Source organism: Drosophila rhopaloa, unplaced genomic scaffold, assembly GCF_018152115.1.
Source record: "Drosophila rhopaloa isolate 14029-0021.01 unplaced genomic scaffold, ASM1815211v1 contig_3, whole genome shotgun sequence".
NCBI lineage: Eukaryota > Metazoa > Arthropoda > Insecta > Diptera > Drosophilidae > Drosophila > Drosophila rhopaloa.
In genome coordinates this window covers 22,369,543-22,389,149 of record NW_025335123.1, presented here as the reverse complement: position 1 = coordinate 22,389,149, position 19,607 = coordinate 22,369,543, and the positions used below count along the sequence as shown (strand labels likewise).

At 42.9% G+C, this 19,607-nt stretch overlaps 3 protein-coding genes across 3 annotated transcripts; 1 reads left to right on the top strand and 2 right to left on the bottom strand.

The window, feature by feature from the left end:
• The first annotated feature begins 6,098 nt into the window (after window positions 1–6,098).
• LOC108045323 lies at window positions 6,099–6,595 on the top strand. The gene has a single exon (XM_017124608.2). The coding sequence runs from the start codon at window positions 6,208–6,210 to the stop codon at window positions 6,505–6,507; it is 300 nt and encodes a 99-aa protein (XP_016980097.1). The 5' UTR covers window positions 6,099–6,207; the 3' UTR covers window positions 6,508–6,595.
• Window positions 6,596–13,876: 7,281 nt separating this feature from the next.
• On the bottom strand, window positions 13,877–16,235 carry LOC108045307. The gene has a single exon (XM_017124593.2). The coding sequence runs from the start codon at window positions 15,838–15,840 to the stop codon at window positions 14,494–14,496; it is 1,347 nt and encodes a 448-aa protein (XP_016980082.1). The 5' UTR covers window positions 15,841–16,235; the 3' UTR covers window positions 13,877–14,493.
• Window positions 16,236–18,728: 2,493 nt separating this feature from the next.
• On the bottom strand, window positions 18,729–19,334 carry LOC108045324. Its single transcript, XM_017124609.2, has one exon. It carries the CDS (start codon window positions 19,264–19,266, stop codon window positions 18,769–18,771), a length of 498 nt encoding a protein of 165 aa, XP_016980098.1. The 5' UTR covers window positions 19,267–19,334; the 3' UTR covers window positions 18,729–18,768.
• Between the last annotated feature and the right edge of the window lie 273 nt (window positions 19,335–19,607).

The following is a 19,607-nucleotide window of genomic DNA, read 5'->3' as shown; positions in this document are numbered from 1 at the left end:
CCCCACCCCAAAAATACAACCCCTCCCTCCCACAGTGTGTGGGGAGTGTACAAGATGTGCCAAAAATTTGGTCATACTCAGCTCCAAAACTCGTAAGAAATGTGCTTCGCTTTTTGGGTCGCCCCATCAGGAAAATGCCGTCCCTTTCCCTTGAGCTTGATCACACCCCCCCTCCCCCAATGACATTCAACCACCCAACCATGCCCCCTGGCGTAAGCAAAACGCATTTTGAAAGCTTTTAGCTGTTAATGTGGCATAAATTTGTCTTTGTTGTTGTCTTCTTGGGCACTTTTTTCTTCATTTTGTGGGCGGAAATTGAAATAAAAAGCAACAACGGCGATGAGAGCAAAACTTCAAGTGCCAGGGGCTCTGGACCCCGTCCAGTAAAATATACCCCCTTCCATTTACTGGAACCTCAACCACATGGAGGAAAATGCATTTGGTTACCCGTCATAAATATTACAACTATTAAAATGTCAATTTTTAACCACAAGACATAATTCTGGTATCTTTCCATTAGTAATCGGATTTCATTTTCAATTTTCTTTATAAACTAAACATAGTAGTTCCTTTTATTCTTCAACAAAAAAGAATCTAAGATGTTTTTTCAATACTTGAATGTTACCAAAGTTTAGTTTCGATGATCTGTCATTTGCTATTTTTGATATTTTATGAATGATATATTTTTTTCTCTGCAGAAAAAACCCCTACCAGTAGGAATACCCCTTCGAAAGACCCCAAAAGCTGCACAGCTGTAGCGGCAATTCAAATGTTTGTTGGATATAAATTTATTGATTTGCATTAAAATAAGGCAAGCGCTCGTAAAGTGTGTCATTTCGGTCAAACGCAACAGGAGGGGGTGCGAACCAAAAAAAAAAAAAAAATTGGGGATGTTGACATCAAGACTGGGACATCACTTACCCGCCATCACTCTTCCTCCACCTCACTTGCCTTAAATTGAGATGGATGACATGTCAATGAACTTGTAATGACTTGCAAGCCAAATTCTGTCATCCGGTTGCCGCAGACAAAAGCCTCGACTAATTTTCCACCGAAACGAATTTTGATTGCAGGCAAATTATAAAGCCGATATCGGGAAAGAGAATATCAAGCGGCGCAATGAATAATGATGGGGGATATATGTAAGTAGCAGGAAGCCTATTTAAAATGTGTTTGAAATGAAATTGAAATGCTGTAGCTTTTCCACTTCCTCATGAGTTTGTAAAATGTTCTTGTGAGTGGAGATTAAAGACTATAAATTGGAACTTTGTTTATTATAATCATCCTACAAAAGCTAAAGCTAATTATTTGTAATTTCTAGATTAAAGGTGTTATTCCATTGCAAAAGCAGATAAACCAAATAAAAGCCAAATAATACTTTAGTTATCAATAAAAGGGCATTGACAAAAAATATCCTGCAAGTCACTTGCAATTAATAAGGACTTTTCCAAGCGAATGGCCCGTTTTCTGTGGAAATCTTTCATCGGTTTGACGCGAATCGAGTAAAATGGCATTCGGTTTGGTTCAGCGGCAATCGCATTTTTGAACCGCGATAATGTGTCATTCAATTAACACATTCGCTGACCGGTTTTAAGTGCAAGTCGATTATGCTGTCAACAGCTTTGCGGTGGCCAAAAACCAAACAGCAACTGCAAGCCCTGTGAAATCATATATCCCGTGGCCAATTTCTGGAAAAATAAAACTGCCAAACAGCTCATTTCGCTCATTAATTTCCTTTTTCATCGAGTCACCAATTAACCAATCGTCGATGTTCTCAATGGCTCTCATCGTCAGTGTGAAATGCTCGATTTTTATTTGTTGAATCCAGTTGTAAGTGGCAAATGTTCTCCAGTTGAACGCAATGAATTTAAGGATTTTCGCTACAATCCCTTTCTCTCTCCCCTCGCTTTTTGTGTGTGTGTGTGTGTTTGCACACATTTAATTATAGAATAATCTTTGATTTAATATGAAAATTGCATAAGAGGATGGACCGGGTTGTTGTTGGGGCTCTTGATGGCATGCTGGCCGCGTTGCAAATTAATTAATTGCCGCCATATGCTAATTAAACACTCCTTTCGCCCAGCAATTTCACTCATCCTCGAAAGCGGTCACATACAAAAAGTTATCACATAGATATGCATATATGTATATATATATAAACGAATAAATAAATATGTATATATAGACCGCGATGGCGAAACTTTTTTGTGTTTTCCATGCATAATACAAAGCCATTCATGCGGCGCGGATTAAAGTGGCAACTCATTAATATGGAATTTCGTAGTAATTATATGCTCAAGCGGTAACTATCCTACATTGCAATTGACTTGCTTTAAATCCGAAACAGGATTCCTTTTATTTTGGACTTACTTTAATTAAATATCAGTACGTTTTGATGATATAAGATAGATTACAAAAACTTTAAATAAAAAGAAAAGCAGTTTACGAAATAGAGATTTTTAATATTCATAAATTCGACGCAGGATAATCTTTTAAATAAAATAATTGTATATATTAAAGGATCCAAAATATATCTAATATGCTTTCTCTTTGAAAAGTCTTGTTAAAATTATATTTTATTTGTGGGAATATAATTAAAGTTTATAGATTTCACTGGATTATTACCACCAATTGTTAGCTCCGGAATGTTTCTTTCACGCAAGTGCAACGGTCCTGACTTGTTACCCATCCTTTTGGCCATCTCGAAATGTTGCTATACATTTCGGAGTGGGCAACATGTTGATATTGGAATGCGCATGTCTTTGGACTCACGCACATCCTGGCAACATGTATCCGTATCTCTCTCGTCCCGACGGAGTTTTCCTCGAGGCGCCGCTGCTTGTTTTGATTTGCGCCGCTTGTTTATGTTTTGCCCATCCTGACAGGTGGTTGTCGCATATGTGTGAGTGAGTGCCGCAGTATTTATGCACGGCAATTGCTCAATGTCGTCCATTGTCTGGCCCTCAAACCCAAAAAATCCAACCCAAGTTCCTAGTTTTACACAGGCAAAACAAAAGCATATAATTTTTAGAATATTTATTAAGCATTAAAAAATTAAATTTAAAGACTGAACAAGAAAATAAACTAATTTACATGACTAAACTTTAAAATCTTTCTATTACTTTCTATTTATATAATTTAATTAAGACGTGTTGGTAAACTTATTTTATTTTATAAATGGTACTCTGTAAATCGCAATCATCCTAAAAGTAAAGAGGTCCACTTTTTCCGCAGTGTAGCTCCATTTCCCTAGTGGCAGCTCTATCTGCCAGCTTAATCCCATCGCGAGTCCGTTCTCGCTGGCATTCTCGCATTCCTGCTCGCGTCAATTTATCATTCCTGGCTGGCATTTATGTGTTCGAGCTGTTTTTGGAGCCGTATTACCCCTCTTATAATTGTTTCTCTGTTTCTGTATCCGTTCTGGGATGGACGGGGGCATATTCAATTCGCGAAAAATATCCTCGGATACTTGGGTACCTCCCACGGGGAATCCGGAAATGTTCTACCTTTTACATTGTTTGGCTGGGTTCCTACCATTCCTCTCGAAAAACATTTTCCTCTTTTTTTTTTTGCGCAGACATCACACATTTTCCACCTGTCGCTGTCACTTTCAATAGGAGCTCCCATTGGCCGAGTGCCAGTTGGCCAAGTTCGTTGTGCCCGATTCGAAGGCCCAAATCGGATCGGATCGGTGGAACTTTAGCGACTAGCGACTAGCGACTAGCGACTGTCGACTGGCCGTCTGCCATGTGGAGACAAAACGCTATGCCAGTCCTGGGGCGATGCAGCATAATTTGCCCCATGCAGTTTCGTAAGCCGCTTAAGGACAGTGGAGCCTCGTCTACGGTCGCCCACTTTCGACCTACGAACTCGAAACTCAACCTTTCCCCAACCCCGCGATCCGACAGGATTGCTACATAAATCACTTTTCCATTCGCTTGTATCACGCTCTTGCATAGATGACAAAGTACAGTTGTGCTCGCTGCGGGAAAGATGCAAAATATTGAATTTCGAGGGGGGGTTGAAAGAGGGGAGTTAAGCTCTTAGGAGGTACTGATTAGCAAATATAGACTGTATTTATTGATTGTCTTTACCTTTAAAACATAACTTATATATTCTTGTATTAAACAAAAAAAAATTGAAACTGTTTATATTTCTGTACAATTCGTTTTGAAACACTATTCTATATAAGTTATTTTATAAAATGAATAACAGCAGTCGTGAATTGGAATGGTTGAAAGCAACTCTTTTACTGCCAGTTCTGTGCTATCTTAGATTAAGACTTCATTTAAAGGCTTCTTTCGCTCGATTGCTTTCACTGAAATGAGACTGGATGCCATCCATCGGCCCCTCGTCGTTCGTAGTTCGTCCGACATCCTGAATACAGAGTTCAGAACTCAGAATCCTTCATCCAAGTCCTAGACCTAGACCTGCACTGGGGTCCAAAACAAAGCTTAATCGCACACAAAGCCAATTGCCCGGCTTCTATCTCACTTTTTCTTGGCTAAAAGGGAACAAAACGAAGCCACGCACTTGTAGTTACAAAGCGGATACTCATTTAAGTTGATTCACCACACCAACAAGTGCACAAAGGATACGAGGACGCGAGGACGCGACGTCAGCCAATGACACTTTATGACAATTGCACTTGGCGGCTGCTCCTGATGATGAAGGAAGAAGGACGAAGGACGAAGGCGCAAGGGGAGCCACGGAATAATGATGCGGGGGAGGCATACACCCGGGCTATAGGTTCACAAAACAGGGTCGGCTTTCTCTTGGGGCAGCCGAACAAAGCAGCCAACGAGGACACAACAAGAACAAACAAGTGAAAATCATTCAGGGAAAACTGCCGTCTGCCAACTCCATCTCGAAAGGAAATCCGCGTACGCTGGGGAGCGTTGAAAACGGTACGCAAAATAAAACAAATAGGAAAGTTGCTGTCGTATTTGGACTATATGATACCTGGTATGGAAAATAATTCTAAGTAATTCTTATTAAATGGGACATGAAGGTACATTATATCCCAATAAAACGTTTGTATAGCTATAAGTCTATATGTTTCTTCAGATCCATATATTTAAACATATAAAACGCAAAAGAAAGGGGCAATCATTGATAAGTTTATTATTAGCTTGGGTTCTTCTCTAACTATTTCTAGAAAATGTAAGCTTCATGGGATAATAATAATAATAAGCAATTATTACAGCTGTTACACAGATCTCTATAAACATGGTATACCCTTAAACTATTCGAATACATGGTACGTTCGCAAAAACAAAAAGGAATCGTAAACAAAATGCCGGAAAAGGCAAAAAAACATGGCGACAAAGACGACGGCGACTGTGGCGATGGCGATGGCGATGACGATGACTCCAAACCACGTGCTCCATATGCTGCACATGAGGCGAATGCGAATGCGAAGGACATATGGCGGGATCGGGGAAATGGATGCTGTACTGGAGATGAGAGCGGCCCGACGTCGCCGTGATAATGACTTTTTGTCTCTGCTCGAATGTCACTTGATGTTTGTGGGCCCTGCGCTAGTGTGCCTGTGCTTCCTGGCTACACTTGGAGAAATTAAATAGGTAAGCGCAAATTACCTGAAGTTTTCATAAGAACTCGTATAGAGTAATTCCACATAATAAAAAATAGGATTTACTTTTAAAAAGAAGACTTGGATATTAAAAGCACATACTCAAAGACAAAAAACATTATTTACGAAAAAGTACTTGGGAATTTTATTCATACCATTCTAAAGCTTATTAGTTTTTCGACTTCTAAAATGCATTTTTCTTGGCATTATTTACCAATTCAGATTAACTTACAAGATTCCTCTGAGTGCAGTGTTTTGCTACACTTTGTTGATTTGCTGGTTGCTGCCTTTGTTGTCGCAGTTTTCGTTTTTACGCCTCGAGGTCATTCAAGTTCAACTCGCTACAGCCGCCTTCTGATTAATTGGCCATGAGGAAGTGAGTTTGCTGGCAAAGCACACCGGCAGGGAAGCATGCTTGCAAGGCAGAAAGTTGGCGGGGCCTTGAATGTCAAAGGGGGTTGTGCTGGGGATCTCATTGCCAAGCCTAGACTCAGAACAACATAGACAAAATTTTTCTACACTTTTACATTTGGTTTCCCATAAAATTTTTTTTTACAAAATTTATAAAAAAAAATTTTGGGAACCACTCTGTGTGCGGTGTGATCACAACAAACATGCCTGTTACCTATAAGATACACACTTTGCCCCAACAGCGACGTCTGGTCCCCAACCTGATGCGAACAATAATCAACATTCTGGCGGAGACCCAACGACCCATGAGCGACATCGAGCTGGCCTCCATCTTGGGTGTCCATTATCGCCGCCGGGACATCGAGTTCTACCGCCAAATTCAGATCAATCTGCGTGATGGCGTGGAATACGGCATCCTGAAACGCCAGAGGAACCGCTTCTCACTGCGTTCCCGACGACTGAGCGAACTGATGTCCACTCTGGGATCCTCCACACACCGCTAAATGGGAGTCCAAGAAACCAAGCATCGGACATCCCAATAAAATAACATTAGAACGAACCCGAAATACTTAAATACACCTTATCATAGCATAAAAGTTATTTTAATTTCTGATTTTTAAGGGATGTTTAATGCAGTTCAACAGAGAGCTAAACTTTGTATTATATTTAATAGGATTAATCGCCTAATCAAGCTCTTGGGCTCTATAAGTGCGGTTTTGAGTCACCTTTCTGCAGACCCATTTGGTAGATGAATTGTAGTTTGGGGAGTAAGCGTAGATATATATTATTTGGTGTGGATTTAATTGCCTTGATGTGCTGCACACGCACCATCGTTCAGGTGCACTAATAATTCCTATTTGGCATCCCCGAAGGGAGGCAGCGATTTTGTCACGCCAGATTGGCCCTCTGGTGGCAAACGCGTTTTGTGGCAAATATTTGCGGTTGTATAAATGAAATGCATTGCATTGCAGTGCGGTGGTGTGGTGTGGTGTGAGTCTGAACCGCTGGTTGATATTTGCATTGCACCGCGAAATGTGCAATTAAATCATAAATTAAGCGGTAAAAATCAAAATTATCCTGGTGAGGGTAATGTGAACATTTTGGAGGAGAGAAGAGAATGATGTGTTGGGGTTATGCTTAATTTTTTGTAGCTCATTGCGTTGCACACTTTTTCCCGAGGCCAGAGGCTTTTTGAACGAATGCCATTATGAACTATGAATTATGAATATTTGTGCGCACAAATCGAAATGTGCATGTGCAGAATCATATGTAGTATTTCAATTGTTTAGCAATTGCGATTGTCGCGAAATGAAAATGCAATTCCAATTTGCGTTCAATCGAAACGAATTGTTCAAAAGCTACATGGCTTTTAAATCATTTTTAAGTTTCGGAATGCGGATTTGGTTAGGCAGCGTTTAAAAATCTCTGGTTATTTGTGAATTTGAATTTATAAGATAGCAAGGCAGTATAAAATCCACTAGAATAGTAAATACTAGCAGCTTTGCGAGTAGGTAGATGAATGCAGGTAATATATAAGTTTTATTTTCATATGATTCTGAGCCAAGCCCATATTTTCAGCATTGATCCAAATACTTATAGCCAAGTCAAGTGAAAGTCCCGTGTCATGACAATATCGATCCCCTTCCCGTTGTTGGGCGCCATTCGAATGGGAATAATTGATTAAGCGGCCGACTTCTTGATGAGGCGACTGCCTGCTATTATTTTAGCCGCTCTTGTAATTGCAAACGGAAGCGGAAATGCTCGACAGCCATAAATTTGCTCAGCTCTAAAAAGCGACAAAAAAAAAAGGAAAGGCGAAACCGCAGACAGAGACAGCTGGGGGCATCCTGAAACGGTAAATAAATTATGCATTAAAGGCCATTGCGTTGATGATTTATGCAGGAGCCCAGAAAACTGTGGCAACTATAAAAAAAATTAAAACACAGAGCCGCAGTTAATAAACTCCGACAATGGTGACCATGGCGAAAAACAACAGGCGGACTAACACTTGCAACTTCAAGCTGTTGCAAGTTGCAAGTTCAAGGGGCGCAGGCTGAGCGGAGTTCAAGAGCTTCAGACTTGGACTTGGCCAGGCTATAAAGTTGGCAAGGTGGTTTCCTGAAACCTTTAACCTGAGACCCACTATCCAGGAAAAGAAGCCAACACTCGGCACTTGTAAATTTTGTATGAGCAAAAAACCATAAAAAAAGAAAAGAAGGAAAGAAGGAAAGAAGTCACACTGACTGACTGACTTTTAAAATACTTTTAAAATGTATTGCACTAACCAATGGATAAATGAATATATATAATGAAAGCTACTTCGTTTTAATATTTTATTTTAATAAAAAAAAGGGATCACTATGTAGCTTTTTATTAATATTCCCTTGATTGTTTTGTTTTGAGGCTTAAATAAAACGTGACATACAGAACAATATTAAAATTAGTAGTGTAAACAAATGCAAATATATGTATTTGTTCGCTACATTTGTTGTTATTGAATTTTTTTACCTTGCTAAAGTATTTTTCTTTATTTTGGTGTTTACCCGTAAAAAGTTTTGATACCTTTTGTTAGGGCATAAAAAGAAGCGACCACAAACATATGAGAAAAAGTTGCCAAGTTGTTGCAAGTTGCCTGAGTGCTTTTGTTGCTGCTGGCAGGCACGCACAATTAAATCAAATTACCTCGAGTGCACTTGGCGCTTTTTCACAGTCGTCGCTTAAGTCAGACTTGCAGGATTTGGCTGGGATATCGGGCTTTGGGCTTTGGGCCCTGCAATTAAGCTTTGTGTCGAGTGTCAGACTTTGTTTGGGTCTTGTGCACCCTTTGTCATCGCCGCCCCTCCAAGTGAGCTTCCTTCAGAGGGATGCCAGTGTGCGAATTGCTTCCGGCATTGGTCAATGAACCTGCCAACTCATTTGATTTTTTGTTTCTGTTCAACTCTCTATCCCCCCCACCCCATAATTTGGACATCAACTAATCCAGTTGACATTTTCACAAGTGCTATCTGTCATGCGTTGCGAGGTAACAAAGTTAACCGCACGATATGGGGGAGTTTGGCGGATTATTCGATTAGGGGCCCGCACATGTCCCGAAAACCAGATTGAAATTGCATAGGTTTTTGCGAGGAGGAGGGCGAGCTCTTTAATTGAAATCACAGTTCAGCCGGGTGGACAATGCAGCAGCGGAAACAAGAGCGGTAACAAAAAAAAAAGTGCGCAAAAAACAGGAACTCGATTCGGAGCACACGCCCGGGAATCGAGTTGACATATTCATATGGGGCGATGGGCGTGGGACGTGGGACGAGGGACGAGGGACGAGGGACGAGGGGCGACTTCACCAACTCCCTTCCCCCGATGGACAAAAGGCGAACAATATGCGACGCTGATGACAGAGTGACAGGGCAAAGGAAAAGAACAGCGGCCGGAGTTGGGGTGAAGGAAGCGGCGATGAAAGAAGCATTACGGCAGCTGAATATGCTCCCCCGAATCCCCGGGGATACGACACACGAGGGGTGAGGAGTGGGGAGGACAGGACCCGGACACGGACACTCACTTGGAGTTCAGGACTCGGGACAGGGGACTCTGAGCACAGGATACCGGAGCACACGTAGAGAAAATGAGCGTACAATGTCATTGTTTGTTAATACTGTTATACGTGTGATTCTGAACATATTGCTATATTTATTATAAATTAGATAATAGTAAGCTTGAAACATTGCTTTTGTTTTTGATATTTTGAGATTTAATGCATGGATGAATAGTTTAATAAAACAAAAGAGTGTTTAATTAAAAAGCAATCACTTGCTCTGCTTGAGCATAAAACAATGATATCGTAAAACAATGCAGGCAGGTGAAGATGTAAGCTTATACCCCACTAGTTTCATAAGAATGTGTATGTGAAATCGGGCTATAACAAATAGCCAACTAATTTCGCTATCTGTACTACCCTTATGCCAGCATGTGGCTATGAAAACCTCAAAATGTGAAAACCGAAATTAAATTTACATCAAAAAGGAGCGAAAAGGACAAAGGGGCAGGAGCAACATGTGAGGGTGGACCTGCCTGCATTGCGGGGGTGTGTGGTGTGGCCATTGTAATTTTATTAGGTGAGAAATGTGCGAGGGGGGTGGGGGTGTGGCGTGGTGTCAGGCATTACTGCAAGGCAAATAAATAAGCAAAATATGGTCAGACGCCACTGGCTCGCTGCGTATGCGTTTCCGTTTCCGTTTTCGTTTTCCAGGGGCACCATTCTCCCGTCCCTTTCCCTCCTATTTCCATTTCACTCCGTTCCGTTCCATTTCAGTTCGTTTCAGTCCACCCGGGGGCGCCACATTAAATTAGTTCTGACACGTAAATGCGTTTAGCAGCAGGCCAGAGTTTTTCTGTGCCCCTGCTGGATATCCGCCCTCGCTGCTGTCTTGACTTGGGCCACCCACATCTATTACTCCCAAACCCCCAGAACTTTCTGGGGGGCAGGCATTCCTGGAATTTTGTAGCATAATTTCCAGCCTGTCACTCCACGCTCCACTGAAATATGCAAATAAATTACACAAACACCAGGCAACGGCCAACGAATGCACACAATTTATGGCCCAACACAAACCAAAGTGTGTGCAATTAACCTGAAATTAAATGATTGTTATTATTGCTGATTGTATAGGTATTCAAGGGTGGGGTTCGTTAATTGGGTGGTCATTCCTCAGGAAGGAAGTGTTGCTGGCTTCCAACTCGGCAATAAGACCCTATTTAGAGAAGTCCGAGACTCCACTTTATTCCCATTTTTATTAGTTTATATTACGACCTTTTTTTCTATAACCTTTTTTTTGTCCTAATAATTAAGTTTGGCTCTTTGATATACCATTTTAAACATTTTCTTTGTATTTCTTATTTGATTTCATATAGTATAGTTAACATTTGATTAATTAATGTTAATTTAACCTGAAAACTAATATTTTGTTGTCTATTTTATGACAAGCCTTGTCTTTATACCTTGTTTAACTAAGCCCTTAGTTAGTTGTATTTTTTCAGCTTAGCTCTGGTACTTCAAACTTTTTTATCTTTTTCTAGATTTTATTATTTTCTGTATTTTTTCTAAGCCCAAGCTGATCTTGTTCTCTGCCTATTACGCATAATACACAACAAATTGCATGCTGTCCTAAGCCCTTAGTTACTCCTTAACTCATTGGTTGTAACCACGCTACAATGCATTATTGCTTGGCAGGAAAACAGGAGTCTGAAGCAGCATTGTTCTTCCTGCAGATACCTTGGGGTCCTTGGACTCCCTCTTTTCCGCTGTCCTTTCAACAACACCCTGCCATCCCGCCACTCTGCCATCCTGCCAACCTTTCGTCGACCCCAATCCGCCTAACATACCTTCAGATTGCAGCCAGGAGCTGCATCATCGGCTAATCTGGCCTGCGTGTGCGAAGCTCCGAGTTCGGGCTCAGCACTCCGTTGACACGCAACATTATGGCCAGCTCAGTCCAGTTCAAATGCCGGAGGATCAAGCAGCCTGTGAACTATTAACATTTAAACTCAGCTCCGTTCGCACACATGCCTTCTCTGCGTTCGGTTCACGCTTCTCTTCATGCAATGCCATGACAAATGGCAGCCAGCTCATCCTGGCGGTAGCAATGAAACTCGGTGAATTGAAGTCCTTGCCTTACACTGCGACAAATTAGCTTAAATTGACAGCATATAATGTATACTTAACAAAAACCAAAGCAATCTGCGAACACAAGGTTTGTCTTCATTAATTTGGTACAACATTTGTGGACTAGGTTAAAAGCTGTTCTGAAATTTCTTAAATATATAGATACAATTTGTAGTGGGTTCTGATAAAAACAAGATTATCGAGTTATTATTAATTAGATGTAGTTAAAATTGGTATATATAGATCTTCTTCTGAATTTTATTTTATCCTTTTTTGTAGATAGGAGTCCTTAATATTTTCCTCAGTGTTGATTTGCAACAGGGGCAGAAGGACAATGGACACTGGGATTCCTGAGCCAGCGTTGAGAAGAGATATTTATGAATCACACGAGCTCAGTAAATCATCGCCCAGCTGGGTCGCCCCATCTTCCTGGCATCCGAGCATCCGGACATCCAGGCATCCTGGCCTGGCATTCTGTCTGCTCCTCCAGTCGGAAAAAGAGTCAACAGGTTCGGTTCGGCGGTGGCAATGGCAATGGCGATGGCGTTGATGCAACAAACTTTGGACGGGTCCCGGGCTTATCGAAGTGCCCCTGATCCCTGACTGGCGGCAACAAAATACAATTATGACGGGGTCCAGAGAGTTGCAGCATGCAAATAAGTTGATGACCATATATACGGCAGACAAAGCTGGCGAGAGGCTTGAGTTTGACGCCAGAGGAGGCTCCTCCTCGGTGCTCCTCCTCGGTGCTCCAGTTCCAGTTCAACTTTCATTCCGGTCGAGGCCAGCAGCTGCGTCACCGAGTCGTTGACTCTGTGGCCACCACTTCTCTGCGGGACTTGGCTTGTTCGCTATTTTCTGGCTGAATATATATATTTTCGTTGGTTGGTTAAAGTCAGTATTTGAATCTTTTCTTAAGCACTTTATACTTTGGCGGTAAGTCTTTATTTAAGTTTTGGAAAGTAATCTTGCCTTTAGCTCTTTATCTGCTTATTAACGTAACTCAGGTCTTAGTTATCATCTGGTTGCTTTTATTTTTTGAGGTCAAAGGGTGTAAAATCCCCATCTAAGGTTTTGAACTATCATATAACATATTAAGTTGAATTATAATCAATGGTGGTTGCTTCTATATATATTTTTAAGTTTCCATGGTGACTTGCAGCAGTATAGAAGCCAAGATTTGAATAAAACCTTCTGTAGATTAAGATATATTTTTCTCTATTTCCAGGACAGATAATAAATGTGTTTTTAATCTTAATTGAGTAATTATTAAATATGGCCAGCTATTTTAAAGGCTAGCTTAGGTGCTATTTGCGATCCGCTGTTGCCATCACTGACGGGCTGTTCTTGGAAAAGGGGGCAGTTGTTCAGGGCTCAAAGGAGCAGTGCGTCGCCATGCTGATTACCAGGCCATACCCCCGGGCCACCCTGTCCACTGTTTACCCATTTCATCAGCGGCAGCAGCAACATCCAGGGCAACAACAGCATCTCCTCTTCCATGAGCCCAGTGCAACCACCCACTAGCTTGGCGCCACTTTGTCGCGACGCTTTTTATAATTGAAGCAAATTGTTAGTTGAGTTGGCATTCACTCGTCGTCGCCCCCCTTTCCCTTCCCCCTTCCCACATCTTCTCATCCTTGTACTGTTGTTATTGTCCTTGCATTCCGGGAGATGCCACCACCAACCATCCTTCTTCTGGCCTCGCATTGTGGCATTCCAATTACAAAACAATCATGATGAGCTCTAGATACTCGCCACTCTGCACACAATAGCTAGTTAACTGAACAGATCCCAACAACCGCCGACTGAATGAATGACTGAATGACTCAATGGCTGAATGACTGACTGACTGACTGAGAGATGGATGGTCGCCTCATCTGACTGGGTGGAAAGATGAATGCTTAAATTGATAAACACAAAGTTGAATGCAAAAATTTAATGGCTGGATAGCACAATTTCAATGCGAATGAAAAGTTGCGTCATTAAAAAGATATATCAGGGGATGGCCAATAAAATAAAAAGTCTCCAAATGAATGGGTGGAATTAAAGATGAAATGTTGCTATATAAATGGTAAAGCTAAAAGTATATATTTTTCAAAATGTATGGTTTCTAATATTTAAGTAATATAAGTCATATTTTTTTAGGACTTTAATACCAGCAGTGTTTGGAAAGGACACTATAAATCAGTATTTAAGTCCGTTTCAGCCATTTGGCTCCCTTCACATCTCTTTCTACCCATCTTTTAATTGAGATCCATGAAAAACTACAATTTTATTTACCCGAATAGCTTGCAAATATAAAGCGCTGAACCAGAACAACTCGGTTGTGCGTAGGTTTGTTAGAACACAAAAGGGAACAGCAGGCAACGAAACATCCTCTGGAGGCAGCAGCTCGACCAAAGGCCGGCCCCATTGGGCTTATATATATATATATAACAATTATATATATACATTTGTATATGTCATCGTGACTTCGTTTGCGGACCGTGGATCGCGGATCAAGGATCACATTGTGGATCGCACGGATCACTGGTCCGCGCAACATAGTTCACGTACAGTAAAACCATTATTTGCAGGGCTCGTCTTCGCGGCACAGGACTCGGGGCTCTGGGTTGTGCAACTCACAGGACTACAGGCTCACAGCCGCGAGTGCTGTGCTAGCTCAAGTATAAAAGGAATGAAGCCGAAAGGTATGAAATGTGGATGTAGGATGCAGGATAAAGTATCCAAGATGCAGGATGTGCGGATGAGGTTGAATATCACGGATGCGAGCGCACAGTTCGCAGCCGAAATAGATTCCATTGGGTATATATACCATATATACGATATTGAGGAACTAACGCTTCCGCCAGGACAATGGCTCCTTCTCCAGCTCCTTGGCGCGCTGGGCGGCCTCCTGGTTGCGCAGCATGATCTTCACCTGCTCCGTTTCGGACACGAGCGTATACCGATTGCCATCCTTCTTCAAATAGCCATTGTTGACGGCGGCATGGAGTGTGTGCGGCACATGGCGCTTCAGCTCCACCTCCGGCCGCTGGAGCCTCAGTGCCAGGGTGTTTATGATCTCCGGATAGCTGACGGATCGCGACAGTTCCCGCATCAGTGAGAGCACGGCATTGAAAAGGTCGGGCAGTGGCTGTTTGCGCCACCGGATATTCTGCTTGGTGCCACAACGCTGCAGCACAAATGGGCATTGCGTTTCTCCCTGGGCGGAAAGTAGTGGGGCATTCAGATGCAGATGTGGTGGTGCCGGCAGTAGAGGTTGCGATACGGAAGCCGGTAGAGCCAGCAAGCCACCGCCCAGCGAAGTGGGTTTAAAGACGGGCGCCTCGGCATTCAGCCGAAATTCACTGGGAATCTGCGAGGGTTTCGGCAGGAGTCCTCTGCCTCCATGATGAGCGGTGGTCTCCAGTTTACTACCAGGCATCGTATAGGCAGTGGCCTCGGCATTCAGCGTGGAATTGGCCGCCTTCAGGAAAATGGAGGCAGAGGGCTTGGCTGTGTCCTCTCCGTGCTTCTCCGTGGCTGGAGGCTTGGAATCCTTCTCCATTTCCCCATCGTGACTTTTTAGGCAGCCCTTCACATTCAGCGAATCACCATTGTTATCCTGGGCAGGGTCATGGGCAACGTGAACTTGGGCTTGGGTGGTCCACCTTTGGCCACCAAGACCATTTCCAGATCCATGATCGCTGCTCGTGGTGCTGGTGCTGCTGTTGCTACTGCTAGTGCTGTTCGTGCTGCTACCCTCCAGTTTGAGATCCAAATCCACGGCCAGATCCAGATCGAGATCCAGACCCAGGCCCATTTGCATTTGCATTTGATGGGAGAGACGCCGCTGCAGGTGATGGCGGTCACCGCCGGTGCCGGTGACAGTGCCGGTCAGCTTGTGGTTTAGGCCAAAACTGAGATTCAGGCCCGATGAGAGGCGATTCAGGCCAGTCGAGAGATTCAGTTGTTGGTGGAGCTGGCGCTGCAGCTGGCTCAGTTGATTCAGTTGACTCAACTGGTTTAACTGGCTCAACTGATTGAGCTGGCTCAACTGACTGAGCTGGTGATTGAGATGGTGATGCGGCGACTGTTGGGATCCAATTTCACCACCCAGTTTCTGGCCCAGAATCAAACTGTGCCGGGCAGCCAGCGTCTGCTGCGGCAAATCGTCGAGTTTAAGGTGCAAGTCCTCCATTGCTCTTATCCTGCCAGGAACTTAATATACTATATATTATATATGCGAGTATATTCCCAAAAGCGCTCTTCGACTTCTTCAAATTCTTTTTGAGTGCTAATCTCTGGATGGCGGCGCTTCGATTTTTGGGCTTTCGGAGATTTATGTAGTTGACGACGATATTGTTATCGGAAATATTCTTCTTTCTTTTTTTTGTAGCGGTTTCGTTGGGCTTCTCTGCGGCTATCTTAATACGGTGGTTTCGGTCTGGAGGAAAACCGGGAAATAGGCAGTCTAGACACTGAGGACCAATAACCCAACAGAAGAACACGGTACAGATACGTTAATTTACAACAGTTTTTTGTTTGCTGCCGAAAGAGAAATTTTGCCGATCGAATGAAGGGTGTATGTGTTATGTATATATTTATAGAAGGCTCTAAGTGAAGTGAAGCTAAATCGAAAATCAGTGCTTAACTGTTGAGGCCTAGCTTTCTGAGTTTTTTTTCTTTTTTTTTTTTTTAACATGCGGCCAAGAAAATGGACATAAATATTCTTCAACTTATTTATAGTATTGTAATATTGCTAAATAGTTGGATTTAATATTATAAATATTCAAATCCTTTTGAGTGATTTACAGTATTTATCATAAAGGTAACCGAAGCATAATTTAAACTGTTTAAGGCTGAATAATCTGGAGTGTGCCACCAATGCCGAATCTTTGGCTCCAAAAAGGGGACCCGAATGCCCCTTATGGGGTGAAAAAAAACGCAGCCTCAATATGTACAGTACATAAATAAAAAGTGAGCCCCAACCACTGAAGGGCATAACAATTTTGGGATCCGAGTTTTTCGGTTGGGTCGCGTTTAACCCAAAAAAGGATGACTTTGCCGTAGGCCAAAAACAAGCCGAATCCGTTTACCCGAAAAAGCATGTAAAACAATATGCCACAGGAGGTCCCAAGATTATGCGATATAAACAAAATGAAAAAGGGGACGCCACCGAGTTTGTTTAGCCTTTGTGATGAGGTGCGAAAAATCACAAGAATTGGATTTCGTTCTTGAATTATGGCCAATCTCGCTCAAGGGGTTTATTTATTTTTTGCTGCGGGGGTCCTGGCAATTGGATTGCACTAATTTGGTGTGTTTGGGGGGGGCTCAGAAGGGATAATCCGACATTAGTGAGCGACCCTCAAATGGAAACCCAGTTTGTGTTTCGAGTGTTAATGTGCCACGTCACTTCTCTCCACAGTGTTGGGTAATTTCACAATTTTCAAATTACACACCGCAAAATCTCATTTAGCTGAGTAAAGCCAGTTGACTGGACTAAACTCCAGACTGCACACACAACCGCACACACAAATTACTAAATGAGTTGCCCAATGGGAGGTTGGAGTTTGGGAGGTTTCATGCTGGTGATGCTGCATCATTGTAATGTCCTTCGTCCCTCACGCTCGCTTGCCCCGTTCAACGGGCGTGAAAACAACGCACTCGGAGCTGGGAACCTACGACCCATAGAAGCACCGAGCTCTCCAAGTCCAAACAGGTATTATCACACAAGAGAACGTGTGTGTGTGTGCGTGTGTGTGAGTGTGAGAGGGGGGGGACATATGGCCAAGGACATAAGCGTGACTAAACCCCAAGCGCAGTGACTTCCGCCACCTCCTTCGGGGGGAGGGGGGATTGGGATGAAGGAGGAGCGTGGCCACATCCTGTTTGGAGCCTTTAAACGCCAGTTGGTGTCGCTACAATCAGTGAACTCAAACAGTCGCTTACACACATCCTCTCTCACTGAAGCTGAGCTCTATATATTCAACTAGGGATGTTAAGGGCAACGGATATAACGCCCTCAAGGGGTCTTAAAACCCTACTTTACTTTTTTTTAATTTAAACAAAACGTCAATGCCCAGGATAGAAAAAGAAATCGATAGGGAATATAAAGCACTCTTAAATCTATAAAGGATGTAACCCAGCAAAAAATTATAGATTGAAAATAATATGATTCTTAAAGTAACATCATATGCTTCATATTTAATTGACGGTAACATTATTAAAGCCAACTACGCTTTTGCCATCGCTAATCGGACCCGACTGGACCATGTATGCTGTATACATATGTAGTGGGTCATGGGGAGGACAATATGCGCCCGAAGCTGACACCACATCAAACACAAAGGACGCGATTGAGGTCGCCCGTCTTAGTCAACGTATCCTTGTTGATATGACCGCAAGCTCAAGGCTCTTATATGCCAGCATCACACCTCAGAGGAGAGGGGATGTTGGGTTGGATTGGGCTGCGCATTCTGCCTTCGAGTTGCATTTCAATTAGCCCGTTTAGCTGCTGGCAAGGAGTCGTGGAGGCAAGGATAGTGCAGGACCAGTGCAGTTGACACACAAGACGTTCGGGAGCCGGGGATTGCGTCCACCGATGCCGCACGTCGATCAGCTTGAAGGAGTAGAGTGGACTTTGCGGCCGCATCGGCCATCTGGCAGTCGTTTGTGGGCTTAACTCCCCGCTCAGTCAGTTAAGTGGCCTGCCATGGGAGCCGGGCAACTAATTGAGGATTACTTGCAGGAATTATCCTCCACACGAAACTGATTCTCTCGTTATTGTGTGCTTTAAAGCCGAAACTTATTTACCTCAACAGATTTACAAAAACCAGCGAGAGATCCTTTTGGTTAAAATAGTTAGTGATTTAGTAATTAGTAATTTTCTTGTATTTACATCTACAAAATATTACTTAACAGGGAAAGACTTGAAATTATTATTTAAAATAAAAACATTCAACAAACAAAAAAAATAAATGAACCAAAAATATTGGGCTATAATATGTAAATAGGCATTGTTGCACATTTAACTAATAGTTCCATTAAGTTTGGTATAAAAACTAAATTTGTTTTTAATCAAGTTTATTAAAAGTTCATTTTTTGTCACCATTTAAAATTTGTTTTATCAATTTGTTTGCTTTTCGGGCTCGAGAGTCACCCTTTTGATTGTCCCTTCCGCTGGCCTGCTCATTAGCTCCTCCTGGTGGTTGATGGATGTGGATTGATGGTTCTGCTCACGATCGCGATCTTGACCACTGGTTCCACTCGAGATCCTATCCTGCGCCCGGTGATGCTCCGCCGTGGCTGCGATGGAGGAGCTCGGATCGTGGTGCTCCGGGCTCTCCGGATGCTGGGGATGATCGTCCGGGTCCAGGCGACTGGGCACTATCGAGTAGCGATAGTTCTTCACCCGCAGGTAGCCGTAGATTAGGGCATCCTGGAGGCTCACCGTGATCTGGCGCTTCAGCTCCTCGTCGCTGCGATCCAGTCGATCGGATACGGCCTCCATGATCTCGGGCTCGGTGAGTGGATGGTCGGCATCGGCGATCACCTGCAGGATGTTGCTGAACAGATTCGGGATGAGCTTCCGGCGCGGTGCCCGGTTGTAGCTGCTGTGCAACATCCTGGGATCCTTGGGCTATGGGCTGGAGGACAGAGTCCTGGATTTCAAAACTACAGCTTGAAAAACGATAGAATGATTTGTCTTCTGTGACACATAAAGCCACGATGGCCACAAGTTGCACGTTTCCTTTACAAATTTACATTTTTAAAAAGAGATTTTAAGGCCATCATTTTACGTACCAATAATATTTGTTGTCAGTCCAAAAAGTTTTGCCTAAGCATGGTCTTCAGATGTTAATTAAAAAGCCACTCTGGGGTAAACCAAACTTTGTTTTTGCTGCCAGCGTCAAAAGTTCCCACATTTCCAGTTCACCTTTTTGCGGTTTCCATTTCAATTCGATT

Excerpts from the sequence above, each read along its gene's own strand:
- LOC108045323 (XM_017124608.2), top strand. The coding sequence starts at position 6,208 with ATGCCTGTTACCTATAAGATACACACTTTGCCCCAACAGCGACGTCTG.
- LOC108045307 (XM_017124593.2), bottom strand. The coding sequence starts at position 15,840 with ATGGAGGACTTGCACCTTAAACTCGACGATTTGCCGCAGCAGACGCTG.
- LOC108045324 (XM_017124609.2), bottom strand. The coding sequence starts at position 19,266 with ATGTTGCACAGCAGCTACAACCGGGCACCGCGCCGGAAGCTCATCCCG.